The 25,467-nt window shown below is 40.0% G+C and overlaps 1 protein-coding gene and 1 long non-coding RNA gene across 2 annotated transcripts in view; one reads left to right on the top strand and one right to left on the bottom strand.

Moving 5' to 3' along the window:
- Positions 1–821: 821 nt before the first annotated feature.
- The window catches only part of ntf3 (neurotrophin 3), a 40,321-nt gene continuing 15,675 nt past the window's right edge, over positions 822–25,467 (top strand). Inside the window, exon 1 of the mRNA XM_044344058.1 lies at positions 822–1,178. Coding sequence (XP_044199993.1) covers positions 1,161–1,178 — 18 coding nt within the window. The 5' untranslated portion in view covers positions 822–1,160. The remainder of the gene's footprint in view (positions 1,179–25,467) is intronic.
- Positions 20,985–22,018, bottom strand: LOC122975553. The gene is made up of 2 exons (XR_006400701.1): positions 21,853–22,018; positions 20,985–21,579 (listed from the first exon to the last, which is right to left on the bottom strand). It is a non-coding gene; the product is annotated as an uncharacterized LOC122975553 (long non-coding RNA).

A 25,467-nucleotide genomic window follows, 5' to 3' on the forward strand; every position in this document is an offset into this window, starting at 1 on the left:
AAAGCAGAGTATTTTATATAATTTGTGTCTGATAGGGTTTTTCTACAAAAAAAAAGAATAAACTTGTTAAAAATTCTTAAAATTACATGCCTGAGGGCGACCTGAAACTTCACAAATAAAATTAAAGGGAGCTTTGATTTAGTGTGAATCACAATCTACTCCTTCTCCCTCACTGAGAAATCCAAAATCTATGAATATGCAAATATTTTTTAATTTCAAAAGTTGAACTGCTGGACACAAGAAGTCTCCTACTTCACTGAAAAGATCATTCTCAAGGCTTCAAGTTTCCACATCACACTGTGTAAATTGTGATGTCACAAATGATGCTGATAAATAAAGGCCTTCAACTCAGTTTTAAGATGAGCACAGAGACTCCTTCAGCAGATGAATGTGAACACAGCATTGTAGTGTAAAACTGCACATACATCATTCTGCACAGTGAAGCTCCAGAATTACAGTGAACTAACAAAAAGAAAAATATATTTCTGAGTGGAGTGGGACTTAAAGGTTATTGTTGTAGCTGTTCTGTCCACATTATTCCTAATTATCTTTTTTTTTCTTTTTCTTTTCTTTTCTTTTCTTTTTTAAATATGCAGGTAGTTTTTAGTTTGATTCTTTTATAGTAAATCTTAAAAGACATCAGGCCTATATGACTTAAATGTTTCAATCTAGGTGAATCTGCCAAACGTCAGCTGGTACTACACAAAGACGTAAAGGTTGCATTAGACACACACACACACACACACACACACACACACACACACGCACACATGCGCGTGCACAGACATACACGCACGCGCTCTTAATTCGGTGTCCTAATTCATGTCAGCAGGCTTGCTCCGCTGACAGACAGTGGCAGCATGCATGCAGGTCTTTGCAGCAACATGCGCCAAGAGCCATCTGTCCTGTAACAGAACGAGCGGCGTAGATTATGTTGTCGAGAGAGAGAGAGAGAGAGAGAGAGAGAGAGAGAGAGAGAGAGAGAGAGAGAGAGAGAGAGAGAGAGCGCATTACGCACACCCTGATCCTCTCCACACAGAACCAGTGTGGCGCACAGACAGGCGGCAGCCCTCAGAAAGTGGGAAGTTTTCGCCAAAGGATTCTGTCTAAAAATTAATCACCTTCATGTCGACTCTGTTGGATACTAACCCGCCGATGCTATGGTTACCTTTATTACGGTAGGAACAACTTTGTTTATTTGTTTGTTTATTTGGTGCTCCATGGAGCGTGTTTATCGCCGAAAAACTATTTGGTTCTTGGGGAATCTGACACTAAAAGAGTGACAGAGGGTGATCAAGGGTGTTCAACGTGTATAACAGACATGAAAAGATTACTAAAAGCGCACAAGATTGTACATTAAGTGCATTAATTAGCGTGTTGAGTAGCTTTGAGGCTACTGGCGTTTAAACGTGCATATAAAGGTTTTAAAAAGTTTGGGTAAACTGAATTTGGCACCAGGGTTGCCTCCAAATGGGTTTGAAGTGCTGCAGATTCAATATTTAGCCTACTTTTTGCATGACAGATGAGTTGATTGTTCAGTGTGATAAGTTCATTGACTTATTTCTTCCTCTAAGCCGGAGCTTTGGCAGGTAACAGAGTAGAATGTGAGACGTAACGCACGGTGCGCTGCCTGGAGGCAAACCAGAGAGGACGAACTCACTTCTTTTACCCGTCTCTTCTTCTCTGTGCACAGGTAGACAAAAGGTTTGGGTGTTTCTAAAGCTCGTTCACTCACACAAACATTAGAGACTCTTACTGTTTTCAAATGCACTCTGGAGTCATGCTCTGTTCGTGCGACGTGTTGGAGAACTGGCCCAGTGCGCACGGGCACGGTTCAGATGTGGTTCAGCTTGTATCTTTGGATTACCGACGCGCTAATTGTGTCTCGGCTTGCTGTTAGTGGGAGTGAAAGCTGATATGTCACAGTTGACTCCCAACATAAAGGCGGACTGTGCGTTGAATCGCCCCTCTTTCCCTCCCTGCGCCTTCCTTACTCCGTGTGCATGCGTGCATATTTGTTTGCATATGCATGCCTATAGACTATAGCCTGTGCGTGTGTGCACATGAGAGAGTGAAGGGCCTCAGTGCGCGCAGAGGCCCTCTTCACCGCTGCCTACTGTTCTGAACTTTCTAAATTCTGTTTGTGTGGATTAATGCAACAAAATAGTCATTTGTGGAGTGTCATGGTAACGTGCTCCAATAACATTCAGAACAATATTATTCTTTTATTATATCAAAAACCGTGAAATCATCTCTAGGCAGTCAAAGAATTTTCCACTTATTTGGAGAGGGAAACAGTCCAAGACGGTGTCTTCACGTCATGTAGCTGAAGTTTTCTGTGCAGGGTTTGGGTTAATGTGTGTTTTGCGTTAATGTGTGCGCATGTGTGGATGAAATCTATGGCACAGTGGTAATTTTTGGAGCCAAATAGTCCAGTAACCCAAAAATACTCATGATGCGAACGTGCGTGTCTGTGCGCGTGTGTCGAGTACAATAACAAAACACATCATGGAGGCAGTTCTGCATAATGTCTTAATAGTGCTGCGGTGCAGTTGGGTATGTTTGATATGACATGTGGTCTGGGCAGCTTTGCGTAATGGCGCGCATCAGTGGGCGTCTTGAGCCTTTGGTGCATGCTTTTCTGCTGCTGTGGGAGTCCACTTCTGTGTGTGCGTGCGTATGTGCGCGCAGAGGCCGCTGGAACAGCTGTTGCAGCGGCGGATTTGACGCAGAGCCACTCCTGACATGTAGGCAGACAGCGGGACAAGGAATTAGGACGCAGCGAAGGAAGCGAGAAAGGAGCTAGTCCCATTCTGTATCTGTCTTTATGGGCACTTCAGTCAAAAATGGCCTTCCAGGCACTCTGAGATAAGCTTACTACCACAGCTGTGGGTCATAGTTGGACTCGGTGCTCCCGACAATGCCCCCCCCCCCCCTTCCCCCCTTCGGGCTGATTGTGGTGGGCTGGAAAGAGTGAAGAAGTCCAGGGCCATTTCTTGGTCCTAGTCCGTCCCTGTGTGGGCTATTGCGTGCATACATAAGCTCTGGGTACAGTACAGCTGCAACAACTCAGTTTAACAACGTTCATTTTGACTTTTACTGCAGGAGAAAAATGAGGGGTGAGAGGTGTGGACAGATTAGCGGTAGCAATCATGGGAAGAACATTAAATTGATAAAGATTAAAAATGGGCCAAAATGACTCCCAGGTGGTTTAATTAAATGATAATGTTATTATGGAATGTTCCTTTTGGTTTTGCATTCAAATTTGTTGGTGTTTTAGTGTTTATCCAACTCTTAATTACTCTGTTGGTCTTGTATCTGTTTCATTTGTTGCCCCAATTTATTTTATCTTTGTGTGCATGTTGCAGGACTTAAATGACAGAAATAAACTTGATTGATCTTAACCTTGAGGTTTAAGAAGCAGTTTGCACCTAAGGTTGTTGGTTTACATTCACAGACTGAGAAAATGCGTCAGGAAAATATGAACGAGTTACTGTCGAAGTGTCAGTGAGAGACAGCACAAAAGTCAGAAGTTATGACTGAGATGTAAAGGGTCACTTTTTACAGAAATGAGTTCTGTTAACAGTGCACAGTGCACCTTGGAAGTAGCAGACACTATACTATTTTGGTATTGTCCCATGTACTATACTAATGAAAATGACCTGGAAACTGCCGGTGTAAAAGTGTGTACTGGTTAACTGGGGTTTGTGTGAAAGTGTGCCTTATAAACTTTCCTTCATCAGTTAGAGGTTTAGATGAACAAATGAAATTATGTGATATAACTGTTTAAATGGTCTCTTGTGATGATATGGATTGATGAGTTTGCACCAGATCAGAGTATCAGCCTGACTCTTGGAGCAAAAGGTTTTCTGGGTGGATCGTTGGTGTTATCAGTTTATCACAGATGTTTCAGCAATTGTGGTTTATGATGCCTCCAGAGGGGAAGCTCCACAGTCCTTAAACCTCCCTGTTCTGGAAATCTGTTCACTCACCATGTGATGTTTCACATTTCTTCACCTCTCCTCATGCTGCATTATTATGTATAATTCAATTTACAGCTGACATTTCCGCATTTTAGTAATTTTACAATTAAATCTTCCCCAAATGATTATACCACCAGATACAAAGCAACGTGACAGTTAAGTCAGGGAGGACTACTCACATGAACTGTTGCAGAATGTCACAAAAGTGTCTTTGTGCTGGAGAATTAAGCCTGTTTGACCAATTTTATCAATAACATGCAGAAAATTACATCTTAACATAACAGTTGTATGGATAAGATTTATTTCAAAGTTGAGGACTAGGACAACAGTGACATAAGAATCAAAAAGCAAGACTGGAATACCGGCTGAGCAAAGCCAGCAACTGCCCAGGGCCCCAGGCCACAAGGGGCCCCCAAAAGTCCCAAGTTTATTGCATAGCAACTGGTTTGGGTAATTCGGCAATTACATAAATGTGAGATTTACATTCTGCCTTAATGGAAGTGTTTCCTGTTTCTCTTTTACAAGAGAAATTAAGGCTTCAAAGATGAGGACTGTTAGTATCTCAAGGCAACTTTCCTTGCAGGACCAGTCTGAAAGTGTCATTAAAAGGTACTTTTCTAAAAGCAGGTGTTGGAAAAGGAGGGTTGTCTTATATTCAGGCCAATATGGTAATTATTTCAGTTTATATTGTGCCCACATGGTGCATTTTTCTAAAGTTGTGTTTATTTAATCAAATTACCACAAACAAACAATAATTAAGTGTTCTTCCAGCATAGGAGAACTGGTTGCACAGGACATAATAGGAACGTGGAGGTGACAGAGTACATACAGAATGCACAGGGTAGTACACTATGCGGTGGCCCAATAGCAAAGATTACCTCGGGGCACCTAACAGGTTAATCTGGTACTGACAAAAGGTGGTCGCTAGTTGTTAGAACTCAGAAAGACTATAGACAAGGGATGCAAAGTACACATTACGTATCACCTCTATTTGTGCCATGACATCTTAAAAAAGTTGTGAAAAAGCTGAAATTTGTTAACCAGACCACTCATCCATATCTGCAAATTCATATAGGCACTTTTTTGCTCACCACATGGCAGTTATGCTGAATTTGAATGCTTAAAGACTTACAAATCATCCAGTCATCACAGCTACAGTTTTAAGATTTATAGTCAAACATTTCATTGGAAACACTGAAAACACTGGAAGAGGAAAACGGTGTGAGAGTGAGGGCAACTCTTGGATTGTGAAATTTCTGTATTCTATCTCAGTTGCTTTCAAGGGTGCTGCTAGGGATTTTGGGCCCCATGAAAAGATATCACATTGGCCCCCACCACCACAGACCACGCCAACCCTTCACAATTGCTGTAACTACACCTCCAGAACCCAGTCGACTCATTCAAAGCTTTAAATAATTCTACCTTTGCAGACTTGTTACTCTCTTGTAGTACAATACTTGCTGTACAATATTTACTGACAGTGAGCTGTGAAAATATAACATTATGCAGACATACATGCAACATTCTGCACACAGTGGAATTCACTATTTTATGTAATTTTAATGGTAAAATTCTTGAATGGAAAATTCTCTTAACATTAATGAATAACTTAAAATAAACATAGACATATCTTTGCTGTATAACTTGAAGGTATTATTTTATATATCATTATATATCATTGGCTGTCACTTTAATACAGACTGAGTCACTCAACGGTTCAAACTGTCCCTCATCCAGTACAGACTATAGGCTGTTTTTGTCTCATATAATAATCATTATGTGGAAAAATAATTACAGTGTTTGAATTCATATCATTGAAAAGGATTTAATCTTTTTTTTTTTTTCATAATAATGAAAAAATAAATTCCCACAGACCCCCAGCAATTATGCCAATTGACATGTTATTCAACACAATGCTGCTCACTTCCTCCTTCAGCTGGGAGTAGGGCTGGTTCATTGGTAGAGGGATGGGGAGACAGTGCTGCTGAGCCTGAAGCTGCATCTGTTGAGCCTGGCACCAGGCAGAGGCAGGGACAAATGCTAGCAAGTACCATTTTGCGCCTGGTTTGCGGGCAGGACCAAACCATTTCATGTAAATAGAAGAGGGGGATGGGGCGGTTTAACACTCTCTGGATGTTTACTTTTTGCCAAAAACAGGAAAAGACAAAGAAACCCTTTGTTTTATTAGTACATTGTAAATAAAATATTCTATTAATGATGATATGTTAATCATTTAATATTGAAAAAAAATGTAATGTTTAATCATTTTTAGGGCCCCTGTCAGTCACAGGCCCTCATCATCCTAACTTTCCTCCCTCATATGGCGTCCCCGGCTGTTTTGTACAATTGGCCTTTCTATACAGCAGACTTTTTGACTTGTCGTAGTGGGAAAAACACAGGTGTATCTAATAACATTAACAATGGCTCTGGCTTTCCATGACGGTGTGCCAGCATGCGCAATTCCAGAACCCTGAAACTGACACAGCTAAATGGAATTCAGCCATCATTCATTTTACTATCTACACCTGCAACATACAATATCTCTTCCATGAAAAAAGCCTATTGGACCCACGTCACCTTCAGAAGCACCAGCAGTAACTTTTGTCATCCCTGAAGTCCCAACCATTTCCACTCATCACTCCACCACTCTAAAAACACTTAACAAACACTTCTTGCTGGTTGTTTCTGCTTCACGTTGAGAGTTTGTAATTAAATTCAAGTGGAGCTCAAGTACTTATCTGATGGTTTTGTGTCAATATGGTTTTTGTAGGACTACTGGAGTCAAGCACCTGAAAGGGGTTGTAAGGCCTTTTTCTAGCAGGTTAGTGAATTTGAGTGTGTTGACATCACCTTACAAGATTTCTGGGTACTTAAGTCCTTTAAAGCTGCACACACTTCTGAATTTAAAACCTAAACACAAAGATATCCTGTGAAGTGATGAGTAAATTGCAGATTTGTGATGCTTCATACCAAAGGGATGAGAGAGGGGAAACAAACATTGGTGAGCTGAACTTGTGTTTAGGAGAAAGTTTGGATATTTTCCCACTTCCCTTGCTCTTCATCTCAGATCAAGCTGTTTCTCTCATCCTATATGGCCATGATTTTACAGCCCTGCCAGCTCCATGATGGTTTACACATTTAGCAGAGTGTTTATATGCTGCACATTCCTATGGCTAGTTAGAGCAAAACATACTCTAAGGATTTGGATGACGCGCAGACAGCTTTCTCTGCTCTGTGGAACAGAAACAGCAGAGTGCAGAGGAGTTCAGTGCAGACATATATACATGTCAGGAAATTTATTTAGCAAATTCATTCCTTTAACCTGTAACCTTAACACTTACCCTGAAGTAAACAAGTTCCTCACCTTGTCTGTTTTTATTGTCTTTCCCGCAATATCCCGAGAGACAGACAGAGCAGATAGAGATCATGTGGTTTCAAGGTGAGGCTCGGCCTTCCCAGCAGTGCAGTCATATGACAGCTCAGGCCTCTCTCTGTCCGTTTTGACCTGGTAATCTTCCTCTCTGTCTCAATGATTTTCTTTATCTCCCTCACACTCACTGTCTGGATCTTTACGCCCCTCATTTTTTACCCTCTCTTGACATCCCCATTCTCCATCTCTGACTCTCTCTCCCATCTTGTTTTTCTTTCCACTATCACTGTTTCCACATTAAAAAGTAGACTCAGTGACCTCCTAATAACGGGACTATCTTTAAAGCTGATAGAGTGGATCACTGATAGTGTTGACTGGGATGAATTCCCACACAAGCCTATTTATACTTCATTTACTTATATTTTTCAACAGCTTTGGTTGGCAATTTTAATGTAGATTATAACCTAGCTATCTTGTCTGATCTGTATCATTTACCTGCGACTCATGGATCATATTTAAAACTAGCATTTAATTCCACCAGTCTGCTGATAGTACACTCTGGGGAAGCATGACACTAAGCTAGTTGACGAATTTCCTCATTTGGCTCATACAATTTTTTTTCATGCAGAATCTATGAATGAAGACACAATGCAGTTAAATTGTGTACTTAATGTAGAATGTATGCATTTATATATCTCACCTGTGGAGGTGGTTTGGAAAATGTGCTTAATGTATCAAAAGTGCACATTCTGCAGAAAAATGCTCCCAATGACTAATGTATTATTGTATATGACATCATTCAATTGCTTATACTGATGCATCACTGCATAAGTAGCACTTTACTGTTCTAAGTGGTCAAAGTGAAGCTAGTTTGAACTATTTTATATACAGCCCAGTGGTTACCAATCTAGGGGTTGGACTCCCTCCTAAAGGCCACAAGATAAATTTGAGGTGTCATGAGATGATTAAGAAGAAAAAACAAAGTTCTGCAACACAAATTTGTATTAATTTTTTGACTTATTTTAAATATTGGATAATTTAACCTATTTGGACCTCGTACAGTTGATTAATTGAAACCGTGTGAGCAGTTTAGAGGGAAGATGTGTCTTTGGGAGAGCACGACACTGCTTTTTCTAAGTGGTCATGAGAAAAAGGTTGAAAACTACTGGTTTAATTTCTAACAATGCAATGTATTTTTTAAGCTTTTTTAAATGTAAAATTTTTATCTAAAGCTGTCAGATAAATCTAGATAAGTAACATGTATAATATATTTTTTTTATTTTATGTAGTGTATCTCAAAATTGTACAGTACTTGAGAAATGTAGTTTTGCACCCCAATCAATACCTCCTGTATTTACCTACTGAGCCATTTCTCTGTGCCAAAGAAGTTACATGTGCCCCTGATAGTCTCTGTCAGATGGGTGTCTAAATAAAAAGTTTTTATTAAACATTGTGAAACATTGTAAAACATTTCTATTGAATTTGGTAGACAGGTCATCCTTATCCCATTTACGACTGGATAACATTTCAGTGATTATATCTGATTAAAATGTGGAATCCCTACCATTAAGGCGATTATCATCTCCCAACTATAGCTAAGAAACTACAGCCAAAGTCGAGTCAGACTCATTTAAAATTTGTCAGTGTCAGAGCGGCTTCTTGTTAATCTGCATTTTTCTCAAAGGAGTTAACATTCTGATGGATCTGCAGCAAGATAATTGAGCTATTGTATCATTATCTCAGACACGGCGTAGAGTATGTGTGGCAATACGTGATGTCTGTCACTTTTCTCGCTTCACCTCCATGAAAAAGAAAAGAAACACCTGCTTTTTGTTGAAGGACTGTCGTGTCTGCCTAATCAGATGGTTGGACTGAAACTATCTGTTGTATGATCACAGCTCAAATACTTGGGGGCAGCAATCTTCATTCTCTCTTTATAGTACGTGATGCCTATATAGGTGACATCTGTGTGGACCGATGTGTCAGTTTAGTGGCCACCTTTGATATTTGAGCTGACAGATGTTCAGACGGCCTGAGGGTGAAACCTGCTACCTAGTGTCTCAACCACACACTCACACCACACACAAACCCAATCCTTGCTAGTCCTCTCATTTAGTTAAACTCTAACCCTAACATAAGACTAATCCCAACTTTAATCTTCACCCTGAAGCCAAATTTCAAAACCTGAAAGTGGCTGAAGAAGTGAGAACCATTAAATGATGGCCTCAAAGGTCTAAAGGATCATGTCAAATCACATTGCCTTCCTGCAGTTTTTAAGTTTTTCTTAAAAGTGTTTTCCCATACAGTTGAGGTAGCTATAAGTCTGCTGTTGTTGTGAGTTTGGTTTGAAAGTCTGGAGATGGTGGATGGGAACAGTTTATTCCATTCAAATTCAAAAGAACAAATGGCCTTTGCTTCTTATTGTTGGCGCAACACAGGCAAGTTTCTTTGTATTGCACCTTTACACCAACAAGGCAATTCTAAGTGATGTACACAATACATAAAAAGACATTAAAATACTGGCTTCCAATTGTTTTCATAACACTTTTCCTCCGTAGTGCTTGCCTGGTGTTTCTCAGATTTACTACTTTTATAGGTGTTGGTGAAAATGACAATTTAAAACTGTTGCCAATGTACATAAAAAATGTTGTAATTAAACGTAATTTGAGGTTTTGCACTGTTATTATATTATATTCCCAACCCTATTGTCATCAATAGGGTTGGGAATCCTGATAGATGATTGGATACTTAATCTGTAGACTAGCCTTGCCACAAAGCATTAGATCAGCCAAAACAATCATAAAAAACAAAACCTATATGTATGCATTCTTTTTAACTTTCACTGGTTCTGACATAGCAGTTGCATCATTTTGTACTTTTAGTCTTGCTTGTGTTCCCCTTTCCTCTTAGTTTGGTGGTTTTACAAGCTCCTCTGTTTAAGTACAAACTGTTTGTTTATGCAGCACATTATAAACCAGATGAATTGCACCACACTGTTTTGATTAACATTAAAGCATGACTTGTCTTAAGCACAAGTACAGGGTAGATGGAGGATAAATGCACAAATAGAAACTAGTTTCATCTCTCAGCTCAGTAATGAACTGACAACAACCTCATGCTTGGTAAAACAAAGAAAACCAAAATGCATTACATTGTTTTGGTACTGAATAGCACAACCTCTTGCCACAGTGCACATGGGGGAACAGTAGCGATTACTTCGTAAAACACAAATGAAAAAAGGGATATTATACAGTAGGAAAATCATCTTTTGTACTACAAATACACTGCAGGACACACGCTAAGCTGGAACAGTCGACACAGCTGTGAACAATGTGTGAATGCAAATGAAGCCTTCCTGTGAAATTCAAATAGCTCAATTAATTCAAATATATGAACACTGTAAACAATAGTGATTTGTCATGAGTGTCAAACTCTGGTCAAAGAGTGCTACGTGACAGCCTGAGTAGTACAACTCTTTCCTGTGCATACCTGATACTAAAGATATAAATTCATAGCCGTTGTTTGGAAAAATAAGCAGTTATGTTTCAGTTAACATGCCCAGACAACTTAATGGGGTAAATTAGTGGTGCTTTGCATTAAACAAAGCCAGATAATGTTCCAAACACTACTTTACTTGGCAGCCGCTGCTTTGACCAATATTTCACTTTTAAATTATTTCCAGTGTACACATGCTGACAAGGACCACAGTTTAGATGTACAGCCTGTACTCACCTGTCTACTTGTCTCTACGTTATTTGCATGAAGTGATAACTTCTTAACCTAATGCACCAGATAGTTTGTTACACAGAACCATCTGAGAAGTCGTCCTTGGATGATGTTTGAAAAATGGCAGGTACTTTCAAACAGTACTTGGAAGGTGATTGGATGAACCATCTGTCTATCACCGTCTTACCTTGCGAAACAGCTGGATTCGCAAGATCACGTGAGAATCCTCATAGGACGCTGATTGGTCCGAACCACAACACAAGCGCATAACTTGAAGCCATGGATTCTCACGTGATGTTGTGATCTCGTAAATCCAGCTGCCTCGTCCACTAATTGGAAGATCGGCGGTTCAGTCTCCGGCTGTTCCAGTTCATGTCTTGAAGTGTCCTTGGCTCCCGCGGGCTGTGCCATCAGTGTGTGTGTGTGTGAATGTTGACATGTAGCTTAAAGTGCTTTGAGCGGTCAAAGGACTAGAAAGATGCTATATAAATGCAGTCCATTTCCATTCATAGACGATATTACTGTATGTCTATTCAGCCCGTGGCATTCATACCTAAATATGGTCATGTGTCGACTTTTGTCTGCATCTGCCCCCAGTTTTAATTTGTTCATTCATGCTCAGACTGCAAAAACTTTATATTTAAATATCAAATAATATATGATCCAGTTCTTGTGCATGCAGACAGCTCATTTCGGCTGTGTTCATGTTTGCCTGCCTTGCATGTGACATCGAGTGTAGTGCAACAACAGTAACACTGGAAGCAGCCACAACCTTCTATACCAGTTAGGACAACATGACTTCTTGTGAGGAAGTCAGATACTTAAATGTGATATTTTTTTTGGCAGCTTGGATGACCAGTGTCAGCACAGAAGCAAGGATAGAGTAACAAAAGAGAGACAAATAGCTACTTGATTGGTTTTTGGATGACCGCCTCAGTTTTCTCCAAATGTGAATGCCTGCATTGTGGTTTGAAACAAAAATGGATGTGACTTCTTATGTTGCAGTTATTCATCCTGGAGTGAGCGGAAACATGAAGTGTCCTGACGTGACCAGATAATAAAAACCAACCCATGTGTTTGTTTTGATGTGAAAGTGCTTAAGTGCTGGTTTGGACAGAGAAGTTTGACACATTTTATGTGAGAAAAAAAACAGTCCAACAAGAGTGTTGCCACATTTGAAAAACTGATCCCAGGCTGAAAGTCAGATTAGAACATGCAAATTTGACATTTTTGGGTTGAGAAGAACTTTGCTGCAATGCCAAAACATTGTCAGTAAATTCTAACTTAAACAACTTAAAATTGGAGCCATTTTTTTAGACTACTTTTTCTCACAAGAGTTTTGTTTTTGACACTTAAAAACATCAGTTTTGACACACTGAGTAGTGTCAGGTAGTGTGTTTACAGTATTGTCTTTTTGGAATGCAACCTATTATATCTTTAAATGATGCTATGTTTACATTTGGCAATTTGTGGTTGAATGTACAACTTAACTTCGTTGTGAGATGCTGAAAAGGAAAACAAAGAAACTTGATGAACTTGATGAAACTAGATGTATATATTTGCCAAACCACAATAAGACCTAATCTGGTCTCTGCCTGCTTTCTGAATCTCTGTCTGCCTTCAGAGATCAAAAGGCTAAACACATGGAAAGAATTCCATTTAGGAATCAGATATCCATTGTTTAGCAATAATGGATAGCACAAACAGAAACATATTGGTAGTCTTTAAAGGGTAATGTGTATCGAGAGAATAAAGGTATGATAGCCACCTTCTGTGTGATAAAAATGTGTAGACAGGAGCAAAAAACAACAACAGTCTAATCTGAGCAATCAGGCTGAATCTTAAGTATTTCCAGCCTGTCCTCACAAGGAGGACGACAGTATAGGTCTTAAATTCAGGCAGGCAAAAACAACCTATAGTTATGTTTACGCCATCTAGCAGCCATAGTAATTATGACCTGGGGAAGTGACGCAGTTCAGAGGACATCAATATAAGGTGACCCGATAAGATGATTTTGCCTTGTTTAGGAGGAAGTGGGTTGGTTGGATGGTTAGCTAGATATGACTTTGCTGCAAGAGACCACTGTTAGCTTCCTGTTTCCAGCCGCGAGTGTCATGTTCCCAACTGCGAGTCGGGACAACTACGAGTTAGAAAACCATCACATTGTGGTGTTTACTGTTGCCATGACGATGAAGGCTGCATATGATCATTTTAACCAAAAGCATGAACTTTCCCTAACCCTAACCGTGTAGATTTTGTGCCTAAACCTAACCAGACCTTAACCACAGCATTGTCACACCATAAAACATCATTTTTAACAGTGATTTGTAACAGTTTTGGAAAGCCGGAGTGCATTACTACGGCTGCTAGATGTCGTAAACATAACTATAGGTAGTTTTTGCCAGCCTGAATTTTAGACCTATACTGTTGTTTTTTTATGTATTTTGTTTATTTCACATACAACACTGTGGGTGAGCCCACATGTTTTTTTTCTGTTGCAGCCCAACATGTTAGCACATACTGTACTTTTCTGGCATGAACGGAAAGCACAGTAGGTGCTACCATTAAAGTTATGACTTATTGAAAGACCTGTGACCACAAAACACTTGTTTTGGAAACCTGAAACATCTTGAAACATTGATGAATTTCAGGCAGTAATGTAACACATACATATGCACAGACATCTAACACTAGAAAATCTGTGCCTGACAGCACATTTAGTGCAGGCAACTAGTGGAACTAACATGTATGTTTGAGTTACTATATTGTGATGATCTACAGTGTTGGCTTTCTTACCCAAAACTTCAATTAACCTAAACCTACCGGTAATCCTAACTCTTCAATTTAATTTTAAAACTATACACCAGTGAGCCAATAAGTCAGCAAACTGATTCCATCATACAGAAATATCTATTTAACGTCAGCCACTATGTACAGGTCATACAAGACCAAGCAGGGCTTCCACCATCTTTCCCTGAACCATGGGATATGCAGTTAGTAAGAAACTCATTTTAGGATCACAGTCAGATGACAGATAGCGCCTGGGAGAACAAAACAGCAGAGCAGATCCTATCGTGAATAAATTCATCCTGACTTTTGTTCCGGATGTTCGGTAATTAACTGTTGTTGTTGCTGACATGCTTGTAGAAATTAAGTGCAGTTCATTCTTTTTTCACACCGTAGAGGGTTAATCATGTGCGCTGCATGTGACACATTGTTTTAATCACTTATGTGATCCTATCTCATCTACAGTGGTTTGAGGTCAACCACCATGTCACATAATTAATTATTCCTTCAAGTTACAAAAAAAGGAGACGCATGGATCTAATTTAAGGGTTCTGACTTGGCATCAGGAATTATATTTATAATTAAAAGAATACACAGATGTCAAAGGTTCAAAGGGAAAAACAACAGAAATCAAAAGATAACAGTTATATAGTTGTCATGTCAGTATAAGTATGACCTAAATACTTGCTGGGCTCTGAGGCTCCTGACATTGCCAGATTAACCTGATATGGGACCTCAGAGCAAAAATGAGCCTCTGGGCCCCAGTTAAACCCCCCTCATGTTGTCCATTCTACATGTTTCTCTATGCTAGGATACCTTGCCTGAGATTTGTGGAAATTGGACATATTTGGAAATATGGAACATAAGCAGAAAACTGAAACAATCAAATTCTTTAAACCAGATTTTGACAGGCCCTAAAAAGGGGACATAACATGATTTTTATGATTATCTGTCATTTATATATTGTTGGATATAGACATAGACATCAGACATAATCAAAGTTCCAAAATGTGAGGTGAAGGTATGTAAAAATGCAGCCTTTAAGTCAAAAGCCCAGCAAACTCCATTTGCAATGTTATCTCTACTTCCTCCTCATGATGACATCAGATTGTTTGCGCATGCCCACAAACGGCCATCCGTTCCCTAATAAAGCAGGACCTACCTTAAGGCTATTATCTTGTAAGTTGATAGTGCACTTTGGTGGTGGATAATCCCCAAATTTTCAGTTAAACTAGATAGCAAACAGGTATATATCCAAGTGTCTCCTAGTTAAGGTCCTGTTGTCAGCAATACACTTGAAACCTAAAATGCAAATATACACAGTCCACCTGTAGCTTTTTGGGGCTGCTGGATTTCTAGGGCCTGGGGTCAGTTGCCCATTTTGCCTGTTGGTTGGTAATCCAGCCATAGCCCCTGTACCATTAATCCAGGAAATACTACCATCATACACACACACGTACACATACACACACACTGAAGCAAGGTCAAAGCCACTGTTGAGCCTTATAGTCTATTCCTGTGTCGGTGATTCTATTAGGCTTGACACCGGATTAGCTTCCCTGATCTCTGTGGCTGATTTGGGTTGGTTATTATAACCTATTACTGCTCTGTCTCTCTCTCTCTCTCTTTCTCTCTCTCTCTCTCTCTCTCACACACACACACAACCTTTGCTGACAGTCCATCGATCACATTTTTTTTTACAGTGTGTGCAGTTGTCAACCAACTCGTGTTCAGTCTTTGTTGACTGAAGTTGTGGATTTAAATGATGGTGTGATATGAAGTCAACACTGGTCGTATGAAACTACAGTGCTCTCAACAAACAAATGTGCATAAGATGCTTGAGAGGAAAGCAAACAATGCAGAAAATTGATTTTCAAAAAGAGGGCAACTGGAAGAAAGAGCACAAACCTCCACTCAGTGTGAGTGTATCTATGTGCAATCCCAGTCAGGGTTACTTCTTCAGATGTGTGGAATAATGGAAACCACACCAAAGTAATAAGGAATTCTTTTCCTACTCTCATTGAGCAAACCACAGACATCTAACACTGCGGCCAATCCTGTTGTGTCTGTCTGGCCTGTTGTGTAAGAAGGATACAGACTGTCATGTTCTATTTTTCTCTCTCTCTTTAACACAAGGACTAAACAAGCATGTGTCAACACTGCTGCACTCATTTATCCAATAGACCAGGGAGGGACAAACATATGCCACTGACAGTCAGGGGTCTGTGAGTTTGCTTTGCCACCCAAACACTTCAGGAACTGGTTTCACTCATTAGATCGTCTTCTCTGTTTGAAGTTTGAGGGCTAAAATAAACAGAAACTAATTTTACAGATATGGTTGTGATGACACCCGCATAGTGTGGACTCTTAGTGGTACATGGTAACCTCCTCCTGCACTTTCTCCTCTACAAGGCAAAGGCAAAGTCTTAAAGGGACACCATTCTTACATGTCAATGTGTTAATCACAGGGCTTGTACTCAGACTTATAATATCATCTGTGGTGACATCACTCTTGTCTTGGGTTGAAGAATACAATTTTTTTTGACAAAACTTGCTTCACAAAATGCACATGTGAAGTTTAAAAGAGGTGGGCATCTACCAGGAAGGTAGGATCTAGAGAGAGATAATATTTGTGATGTTCCCTGGAATATTATGTGTTCAAAGTGAAACTATGCCACCTGGTGGAGGTACATAATACATAGTCAAGCAGAGAGAGAGATAACTGCGTGTACAAGCCTCGGTTAATAAACCATGCTGTTCAGTAAGTCATTGTTCGTCTGGTGCAACACTGCATCAGAAACATTACATTGGCGACGAAGTGTAGAAAGAAAGACACACAAAGAGTCAACACGGACACCGTGTTTTCCTGAAGAGAAAAGAGGGCAGAAAGATGGACAAGAAGACAAGTGAGGCTAAGCTAGCTAAGCTAACAAAGACAAATGTGAATGGTAGTTGGCACACCACAGCAAGCATGGTACTCTCCCATCTTTCAACACTGTCTTTTCTCTCTCGGCCTGATCTCAAGAAAGTCATCCATGCTTTTATTTCATCTCGGTTAGATTACTGTAATTGTGTTCAGGTTTAAGCCAAAAAACAATTTCATGCCTTCAGCTGGTACAAAATTAGACTGCTCAGCTTTTAACAAATACTAGAGGACATCAGCCCTGTTTTAGCTTCTGTTCAATGGTTACCAGTAAGTTTCAGAATTGATTTTAAGATTTTACTGATCACATTTAAAACACTCCATGGTTCAGCTCCCAGCTACATTGCTGAATTGCTGCTCCCCTACAAGCCAGAGTGAGGACTCAGATCCTCGGGCAGGACTCTGCTGGCTAGTCCTTAGTCCTGGCTCAAGACTAAAGGTGGCTTTTGCAGTCAGGGCCCGCAGCTCTGGAACTCCCTGCCTAAGAATCTGAGGCTTGCAGGATTGGTGACATTTAAATCACTTTTTAAAACATTTTTCTAAAAAGCCTTTTATTAATTCTAGCACACCATTTTATTTCCAACACGTCTTACTTGTTTTATTATTACTGTTGTCTTTTTTTTTCTTTTTTATCTTTATTGTTTGGGATTTTATTCCATTTCATTTTTGTATTATTTTAATTGCCTGATTTTACTTGCCTCAGTACTGAAATGTTTTAATCCTGGTTCAATCATGTAAAGCACTTTATAAATTTATTTTAAAAAGTGCTGTATAAATTAAGTTTGATTATTATATTTATTATCTCAGAGCTGCCATAGACCCTCATCAAGCTGCATGGCAGTAGTATGCTAGTTTTAATTGATTCAGGAGTCTCTGCAAACTTTGCCAGTGAAATAACTGATGCCATGTCCACAACTCAGCCTCGCCACAACCAAGATCTACCCCTTTCGCTCCAATGTTAAATTGCTTGTTAGTGGTGGTTTCAAGTGCAGTGTGGAGAAAGGACAGAAAAAGAAAATCTGCACATTCCTTGTGATTAAAGATGATGGATTCAATGTCCTCAGCTACAAAGCATCTAAAGCACTGGGACTAATTTAAGTAGTCACACCAGAATCATACACCACATTGCTGTACAGTCGCAGATGAGCTGGTGGAAAATCATCCTAAACTGTTTCAAAGGATTGGAAAACTGAAAGACTGTCAGGTAAAGCTTCACATTAATCCTGACATCAAACCTACATGTCAACCATATTGAAGTGTGCCATTCCACATCTGCCAGAAGGTCTTCGGAAGACTTGAGGCAGATGACATCCTTGAGGAGATCACTGGCCTGATTGAGGTGCTACAAAAGACAGAGTTTTGGCTGCTGAGGTATTTCAAAATGCCATATGCAAAACACTGCTAGTTGTCTCTGATGTGAAGAACCTCAGCGTTGACATCATTGTCTATGGTGCCTCCCAGACTGAACATGTCAGCAACCTCCAAGCACTGTTCCAGAGACTCAGAGAAAGTGATCTCACATGCATGTGTAAAAAATGTGTTGCTGCAGTTCAACATGCTGCAGACCCCCAGAATCCAGGTGAGATCAAAAGTCTGCTAGGCATGGCCAATTATTGCTCCAGGTTTATCAAAGCCTTCTCCATCTCAGAACCACTGCGCAAGCTCACCAGAAAAGACCTGGGTATGGGGCTAAGAACAGCAAGCTGCGTTACAGACACTGAAAGACAGTCTAACCAGTGACACTATGATGTCATACTTCTACCCAGGTAGAGAGCCAGAACTGATTGTGGACGCTAGCCCTGTTGGACTGGGTGCAATCCTCTGCCAAAATAATGAAAAAGGTGTGAAGTACATAATAGCATATGTTTGTTGGTCTCTCAGCGATGTGTAGAGGAGATACTCCCAGACAGGAAAAGGAAACACTAGCTGTTGTGTGGAGCCGTGAGCATTTCCAGGATTGAGAGATGGGGACTGAAGCTTCATCTGTATAGCTTCAAGCTGGAATAAAGAAAGAGAACTGACAACCCAGCTGACTACTGAAGACCCAATCCTTCAAGAGGTCAGTGCTCATGTTAGACAACACATGCCACAAAACTGACAAGTCACAACAGGCTGACATATAAAAACAGTTCAGACATGTTAGCAGTGAACAACATCACATGCATCAGACATTGTACTGCAGGGCACCAGAATAGTAATTTCCACTGCCCTACAAGTGTTACAGCTGTCCCACGAAGGACACCAGGACATTTTCAAAACTAAAGCATTACTCAGAACCAAAGTTTGGTTCCCAATCATTGATCGCAAAGCAGAAGCAACAGTTTGTAGTTGTCTTGTGTCAGACCAACACACCAGCTGCACATATTGAGTCACTGAAAATGTCAGTTCTGCTAGAAGCTCCCAGGCATAGCGTTATTGCTATGGACCACTTCCAACTGGAGAGGACTTTCTTTTCATCATGGATGATTATACATGCTACCCAGTTGTCATGAGTGTAAAGTCAACCTTAGCTAATGCAGTCATTCCGGTCATGGACAAAGTTTTCTCCTTGTTTGGGATCCCCAGAGTTGTGAAAACTGATAATGGTCCCCCATTCAACAGCGACCAGTTCTCCCAGTTTGCAGACTATCTATGATTCCATCCCTGCTAGATCATACCACTTTGGCCTCAAGTCAGTGCTACAGCTGAAAGCACACTCAGCAAAGCTGTGCATGTGGCTAAAACAAAAGGAATTCACTGGGAACAACAACTGAACATGTTCCTATGTGAGTATCGATCCACACCTCACAGCACAATAGAAAGCTCACCTGCTGAACTGTTGTTCCAACACAAGGTGTACACAAAGATTCCTTCATTCATGCAGATTCTCATTGTCATGCTACACCACACACTCTCACTCCAGGTGATACTGTGCTTGATCATTAGTCCAAGCATAACAAGCTCACCACACCATATAACAGTGTGACCAAAGTCAAAGGCTCCATGGTTACAACGGCCAAAAATGGACACTTCATGGTCAGAAATTCTTCATTCTTCAAGAAGATAGCTCCAGAGCTATTGGACATCCCACCAGATCCTGATGATGATAATTGTGATAACAGTGATGCCCCCTACGATCACAACAATGCCAAGGTACCCCTCAAGGCACAACAGACATCCTCCCGCCTACCTACAGGACTATACATAGCTTATGGACTGTTAAACACCTGGACAATCTCTTAGCCACATGCAGTACATGTGTTGAGAGACATGGACACTAACTTGAACTGGTGTGAACTCAAAGGGGACTAATTTAGTCAGGTTTGAGAAGATAAGTGATTTTCCTTTAGAAAAATATTTGTAATACACCTTTAGTGTGCATCTTATTCTATAAGTTATGTGTTCAGGCCGAGAGTGTGAAGGCGAAGTGCTTAGAGGTACTGTTAAGAGAGATTTGCCATATTTCTAGATAAGTATGATGTTCAATACAGTAAGAAGGTTGTTGAAATTTACAGCAGTGTTTGTTTCATATGTAAGAGTAAGCCCGGTGTCAGAGTATTATATTGGTAATTGCCTTAAAAAAAGGGCAATGTGATGTTCACAGGAATATTATGTGTTCACAGTGAAACTACACCACCTGGTTGAGGTACATAATATAATTATAGTCAGTCAGAGAGACAGAGATGACTCTGCGTGCACAAGCCTTGATTAATAAATCATGCTGTTCAGAAAGTCGTTCATTTGGTGCATATCTACACAACAGAAACATTACAATATTGAGTTGCATTATGGGATATGTTGGACCTCTATCACTAGAGGTGGACACTAGACACTTGACCACGACTTTTTGGGACTAAAAGTTAGGGTATCTTCACCTTTTTTGCCCTGATTTTTACATTCTTTTAAATCTTTTTCACCAGTCACCCAACTTTATGGAAAACAAAATTAGTAAAGTACTGTACTTTATAAATGTAAAAATACATCAGTCAACCTAAAACACAAATTGGCATTGCAACAAAAGGGATCACTATATCTCTTCTTTGCTCTAGATGGTACTGGAATTCGGCGCTGTCCACAGGAAGAACCAAATTGGAACAAAAGAGCAAGCTCCAAAATGTTGGTAAACCGCCTTAACTCTCTAGCAGACTTAACGTCTATTTCCCTTACATGTCCCATATCCCATTTATATCTCAGTTTCAGTGACCACAAATTGCCATATGGATTTTAAGTGTTTTAATTTGTGATATTTCCCCCAAGTTATAAGGTGCAACTATTCAACAGAATCTTACTGGCAATTCTAAAATGTTCGATTTGTATTTGACATATTGTACTGTATTGTGGGTTTCAGCTAAGAGATGGACTCGCTGACAGATAGTAACCAGCAGTGTCTGGCCAGGACCTTTTGTCAGCTCCCAGAAGGTCCACTAGGACAATAAAGAACTGAACAATAATTTCACTTTTACTCCATTTAAGCTCAGCAATGACAGGAAGTCATACAAGCCACAGGTTTCCCTGGCTCCACTGTGTCCATACAATGGCCCATTTCTAAGCCAAGTCACACTGAACATTAAAGGATCAAATGGGGGTCATTGTTGAATATTCTTATTGGATAGAAGTTTATGTGCATCCATTTTTGGAGGTGTTAACTTGTGACCTGTGAAATCTTTGCGTTCTGTGTTGCAGTCTCATTTTCTCAGTTGAGCCAACAGGAATAGCCCCTCCGTCTTCTCTCCCTGATTGATGTAGTCAGACTCGCTGCAAGGTGTGTGTTCTCCTCATTTGTTTGTTCTGTCAGGTGAAGGAATGTGTACCTGTAGGTATGTACATATGTATGTACATATACTAAGTATTAGAATACACACCTGTACTGTGCACACACACACACCAGACTCTCTTAAACACACAACACATTGATGTCACCATGCTTAAAGCTTTTATCACCTCACACACTCTAACATCACTTTCCATCTCTTAAATGCTTATGCAAACACACAAACCACGCTAAAGACAGTTGGTTTTGCAACCACACTCAGGCACAAACTAGTTTTCTCAAAGAATAATTACTATGAATGCAGATGACTCACCAGGCTGAAGGTAATTCACCGTTATGATTGGAATTTTGCCCTTCCCTTCACTTTCCTTAATACCCCTGGGGTGAAAAGACAGCGAGTTGGGGGGTGGATTAAGACAAGGGGGAAAGGCCACAGGTCTTTAACAGCCTAAATCATAAAGTGTGATCAACAAAGGAAGAGCTGCGAATTCATTCCATTTGCTCATATAAAATCTGGTGTTACATATGCTCACTTGTCTGCCTCACAGGAAGAGAATAAATGCAGAAATGTGTGAAATATAAATTATAAAATGTCTTAAATGTGGAAGACTTAGCAATGAAGAATCACAATGTTTAAGCAAGATTATGTTGAGACAGATTTCACTGCAAAAACCCAAAAGTGGTCAGCATGTCACACTCAAAAACTGTCTTGTTCAAAGATTTCCTTACCTGCTTCTTGAATGTTGTTTTTCATTCAGGCTTCTAGTGTGAACCAAGTGGTTAAACACATTCTCATTTTTAAAATTCCGTCATAATCCTCACTTGCACCACAAGTTATCCTTTGTAAAATCCAGCACTTCAGAATTCCAGGATAGTTTTTAGGAATTCCTTGCTCAGTGGAAAACCTGAAAAACCTCTTTGGCTCTTGCTCATTTTCCTCACTCCTTCCTCCCAAAACTAGATGGTTGGAACTTTGAAAGAGCAAAAGAGATCAGCTGAAATCAACTTGTTACAGAGTACCTATTATTCTACCTGTCTCCTCCTCTCTCTGCCTTTCACAGGGTTCACTACTGTTTTGCATTTTATGCAATGCTTTGTATGTTGCACAAGCATCCATATTTCCTGTCTTATGTCTTTTAATGAGTCTGGAGCCACAAAAACCACTCTGGCCTTCAACCATTTTACAGTCATTTCACAACCACAGAAGCCACTTGTAAATAGTTGTGTAATTAAATGGAGCCATTCAGCAGATCATTGCTTACAAGCATGTATGTACGTATACAATACAACAAATGTGGCACAGTGTCAATCACATACATTCCTACCTCTAGCAAATCTATTTGTTTTTTTCTATGCTGATGAATTATAATCTGCTGAAACAGATTCTTGGCTGGAAACTGAGCTACAGACAGGATCTTGCTAGCTGTCAATTTCTCTCTCTGTGCCGTAACATCTGGAGTCAATTGGACAGTATTAGGGCTCAGACATTGCCGGGTGAAAATCCCTCTGGAGGATTTGCTGGTTTGGCACACTGCTTGCTAAGCCCCATCACTAAGCACCCTGACTGCATCATCACTGGGATCTCCACAGTAACCGCAACGCACACAGTCCATGCTGTGGTGTCAAACTGATGCAAGTGTCGTTTCCCAAACCAGCAGGTTTTCCCCTTTCTGCTCAGAGCCAGGATGTGAAAAAAAAAAGTTTCTAATACATGAATCAGAGATGTTCTATTGATGATCTTTATGAGCTACTATATTTTGAATCAGGGTTTGACCTAAACAGACAAATAAGTCATTAATATTGATAAATACCAATCCTTGGTGTTTATCCTTATTGCCACATTACATTTTTGTGTCAAAACACCCACTGAGTTTAGACTCCAGTGTGCTTTACAGTGTTTCAGGGAAACTGGTCAGACACTGGTGGTGGTCCAGACTGAACAACAGTGTCTTTTAGTCAAGTGTTTATTAGGGAACCAAACACTTGATATTTAAGGTCAGAATCTACATTAAGAAAGATGATGTGGAACATTTTTTAAAGGGAAAACAGACTGTATTCAGTGATCCATCCTAAAAAGTTATGATTACTTATAATTCATATTTATCTAACTTGTATTTGTATTAAATGTATAAAGTTTTTAACAGTTAATTGCATTTCATCAACATTTCATCAACATTTCATCACTAGTGATTCAGATTACAGTGCTGTCATTTATTCTCCGCAGCCTTTTCTGCTGTGCTGCTCCGACTGTTTGCTTGCTCAGTTTAGTGAAAGATGGCTATTGATTCATTTGTGTGGACCAGTGTTTTACCAGCTCTGCACACTATAGTTACTGTAGTAATTTTTTCAGTCTAACATTATTTGGAAGTGTGAATGTAAAGTACACAGCCTCTACAACCTTTAATATGACAATTATACCTGAGAGGACTTTATTATGGCGACGCTCTGCTCTCATTTTATACTTGATACAAAAAAGATGTAGGGTCATGTATGGTCTGCGAACTTTGTTCCAGGAGTTGGCAGAGCCACCAGTGAAACATATATAGCTGTGCTTCAATTACAGCACAGTGGGAACCTGTTTGACTAATCCGATTACTTTGCTGAAAGTGTCTGTTGTGTAACTGAGTCAGTAGAACAGCTGAACTCTTGGACCCAACAGTATCTATCTGAAAGCCTACAGTAAAAACAGACTTGTAAGATTTGTCTGAAACTATGAAAAGCATCAAATGCAATTTAAAAGTTAGGCGTTGTGCAGATGCTAAACTGAGGTAGCGTACAGTGTTTGTTTTTATTGCAGGGACTTGGGCGATCTCAGGGCTTTTAGCTACGGTGCTTAAATTTACGGTCCTCTGCTTCGCTCATATGTGCCATTGGGTTGAGATGACTCAACTAACAGATTTTTGGAGGATGGTTCCTTGGTGGGGCCGGAGGTTAGGGCATGTCTGTACTGCTCTCCTCCTGCTGCATGCCACGGTAAATCACTAATTAGTTTACAGCATGCGTCCTTATACTTTTAGCCTGGCAGGCAAAACAGAAGTTTAATCGCTTGCCCTCAGACCGAGGGTCAGTACAACATATACCTTAAACCTGCACACAGAGGTTGAAATAAATGATCAACACATGCCTACTTACATCTACATTTATGTTCTGGATGCTTGCTGAAATACTGCTAAAAGTCTAAGATGATTTGGTTTGGAGTTTTTCTATTTTAAATTCTTGGAAGTTGAAAGTAAAGTTGTGAGAGTGGAGAATTATAACATAAATACAAATGTGATGCCACTGTAAGACAACAAATAAAGACAGCATCAATGGATTTGACCTTTCATAATTTCTACCAGTATGCCTCATCATTTATTCCCATCTGGGCATTAAGAGTTTGTTGTCTGAGAGAATAAAACACAGGGTCAAATGTGCAAGTTTATTTTCTCCTCCTTGTAGGGTTTGACAGCAGTTGGCTTGCCTTATTAAGCATTACTGCCAGTAGATTACCAGGCTGGCGCCCCATTTACAATCAGTTCAGAGATTAGACAGTGATTTGCTGGTCACTGTCGTTTTCATCCCAACTTCTTAAAATAGCTTAATCTCCCCTCACTTTTATTTCCCCCTTAGCCTCTTTTTGCTTGCCTGTCGTCTTCATGTTTCCATTTCTCTTCTCTCCACTACCTCTCCTGATCTCTCTGGTAATTTACAGTTTTTGCCTCACTGCAACTTTATTGTTATTCTTGTTCTCAAATTCCCCTTCTTTATCATGTTTCTGTTTTCCTCTTATTCTTCCCATGTCTCTGATTGTGCCACAATATTTGGTATATACAGTATATTACTGCGCCTTATTGACAGCATCCTAAACTTTTTCAGCTACCTCAATAACAGTCAACTGTTTCAGAAGTTTCAGAAATCTTCTTCTTTAAGCTCATGGAGATCTAGAGGA

Source organism: Thunnus albacares, chromosome 23, assembly GCF_914725855.1.
Source record: "Thunnus albacares chromosome 23, fThuAlb1.1, whole genome shotgun sequence".
NCBI classification, from domain to species: Eukaryota; Metazoa; Chordata; class Actinopteri; order Scombriformes; family Scombridae; genus Thunnus; species Thunnus albacares.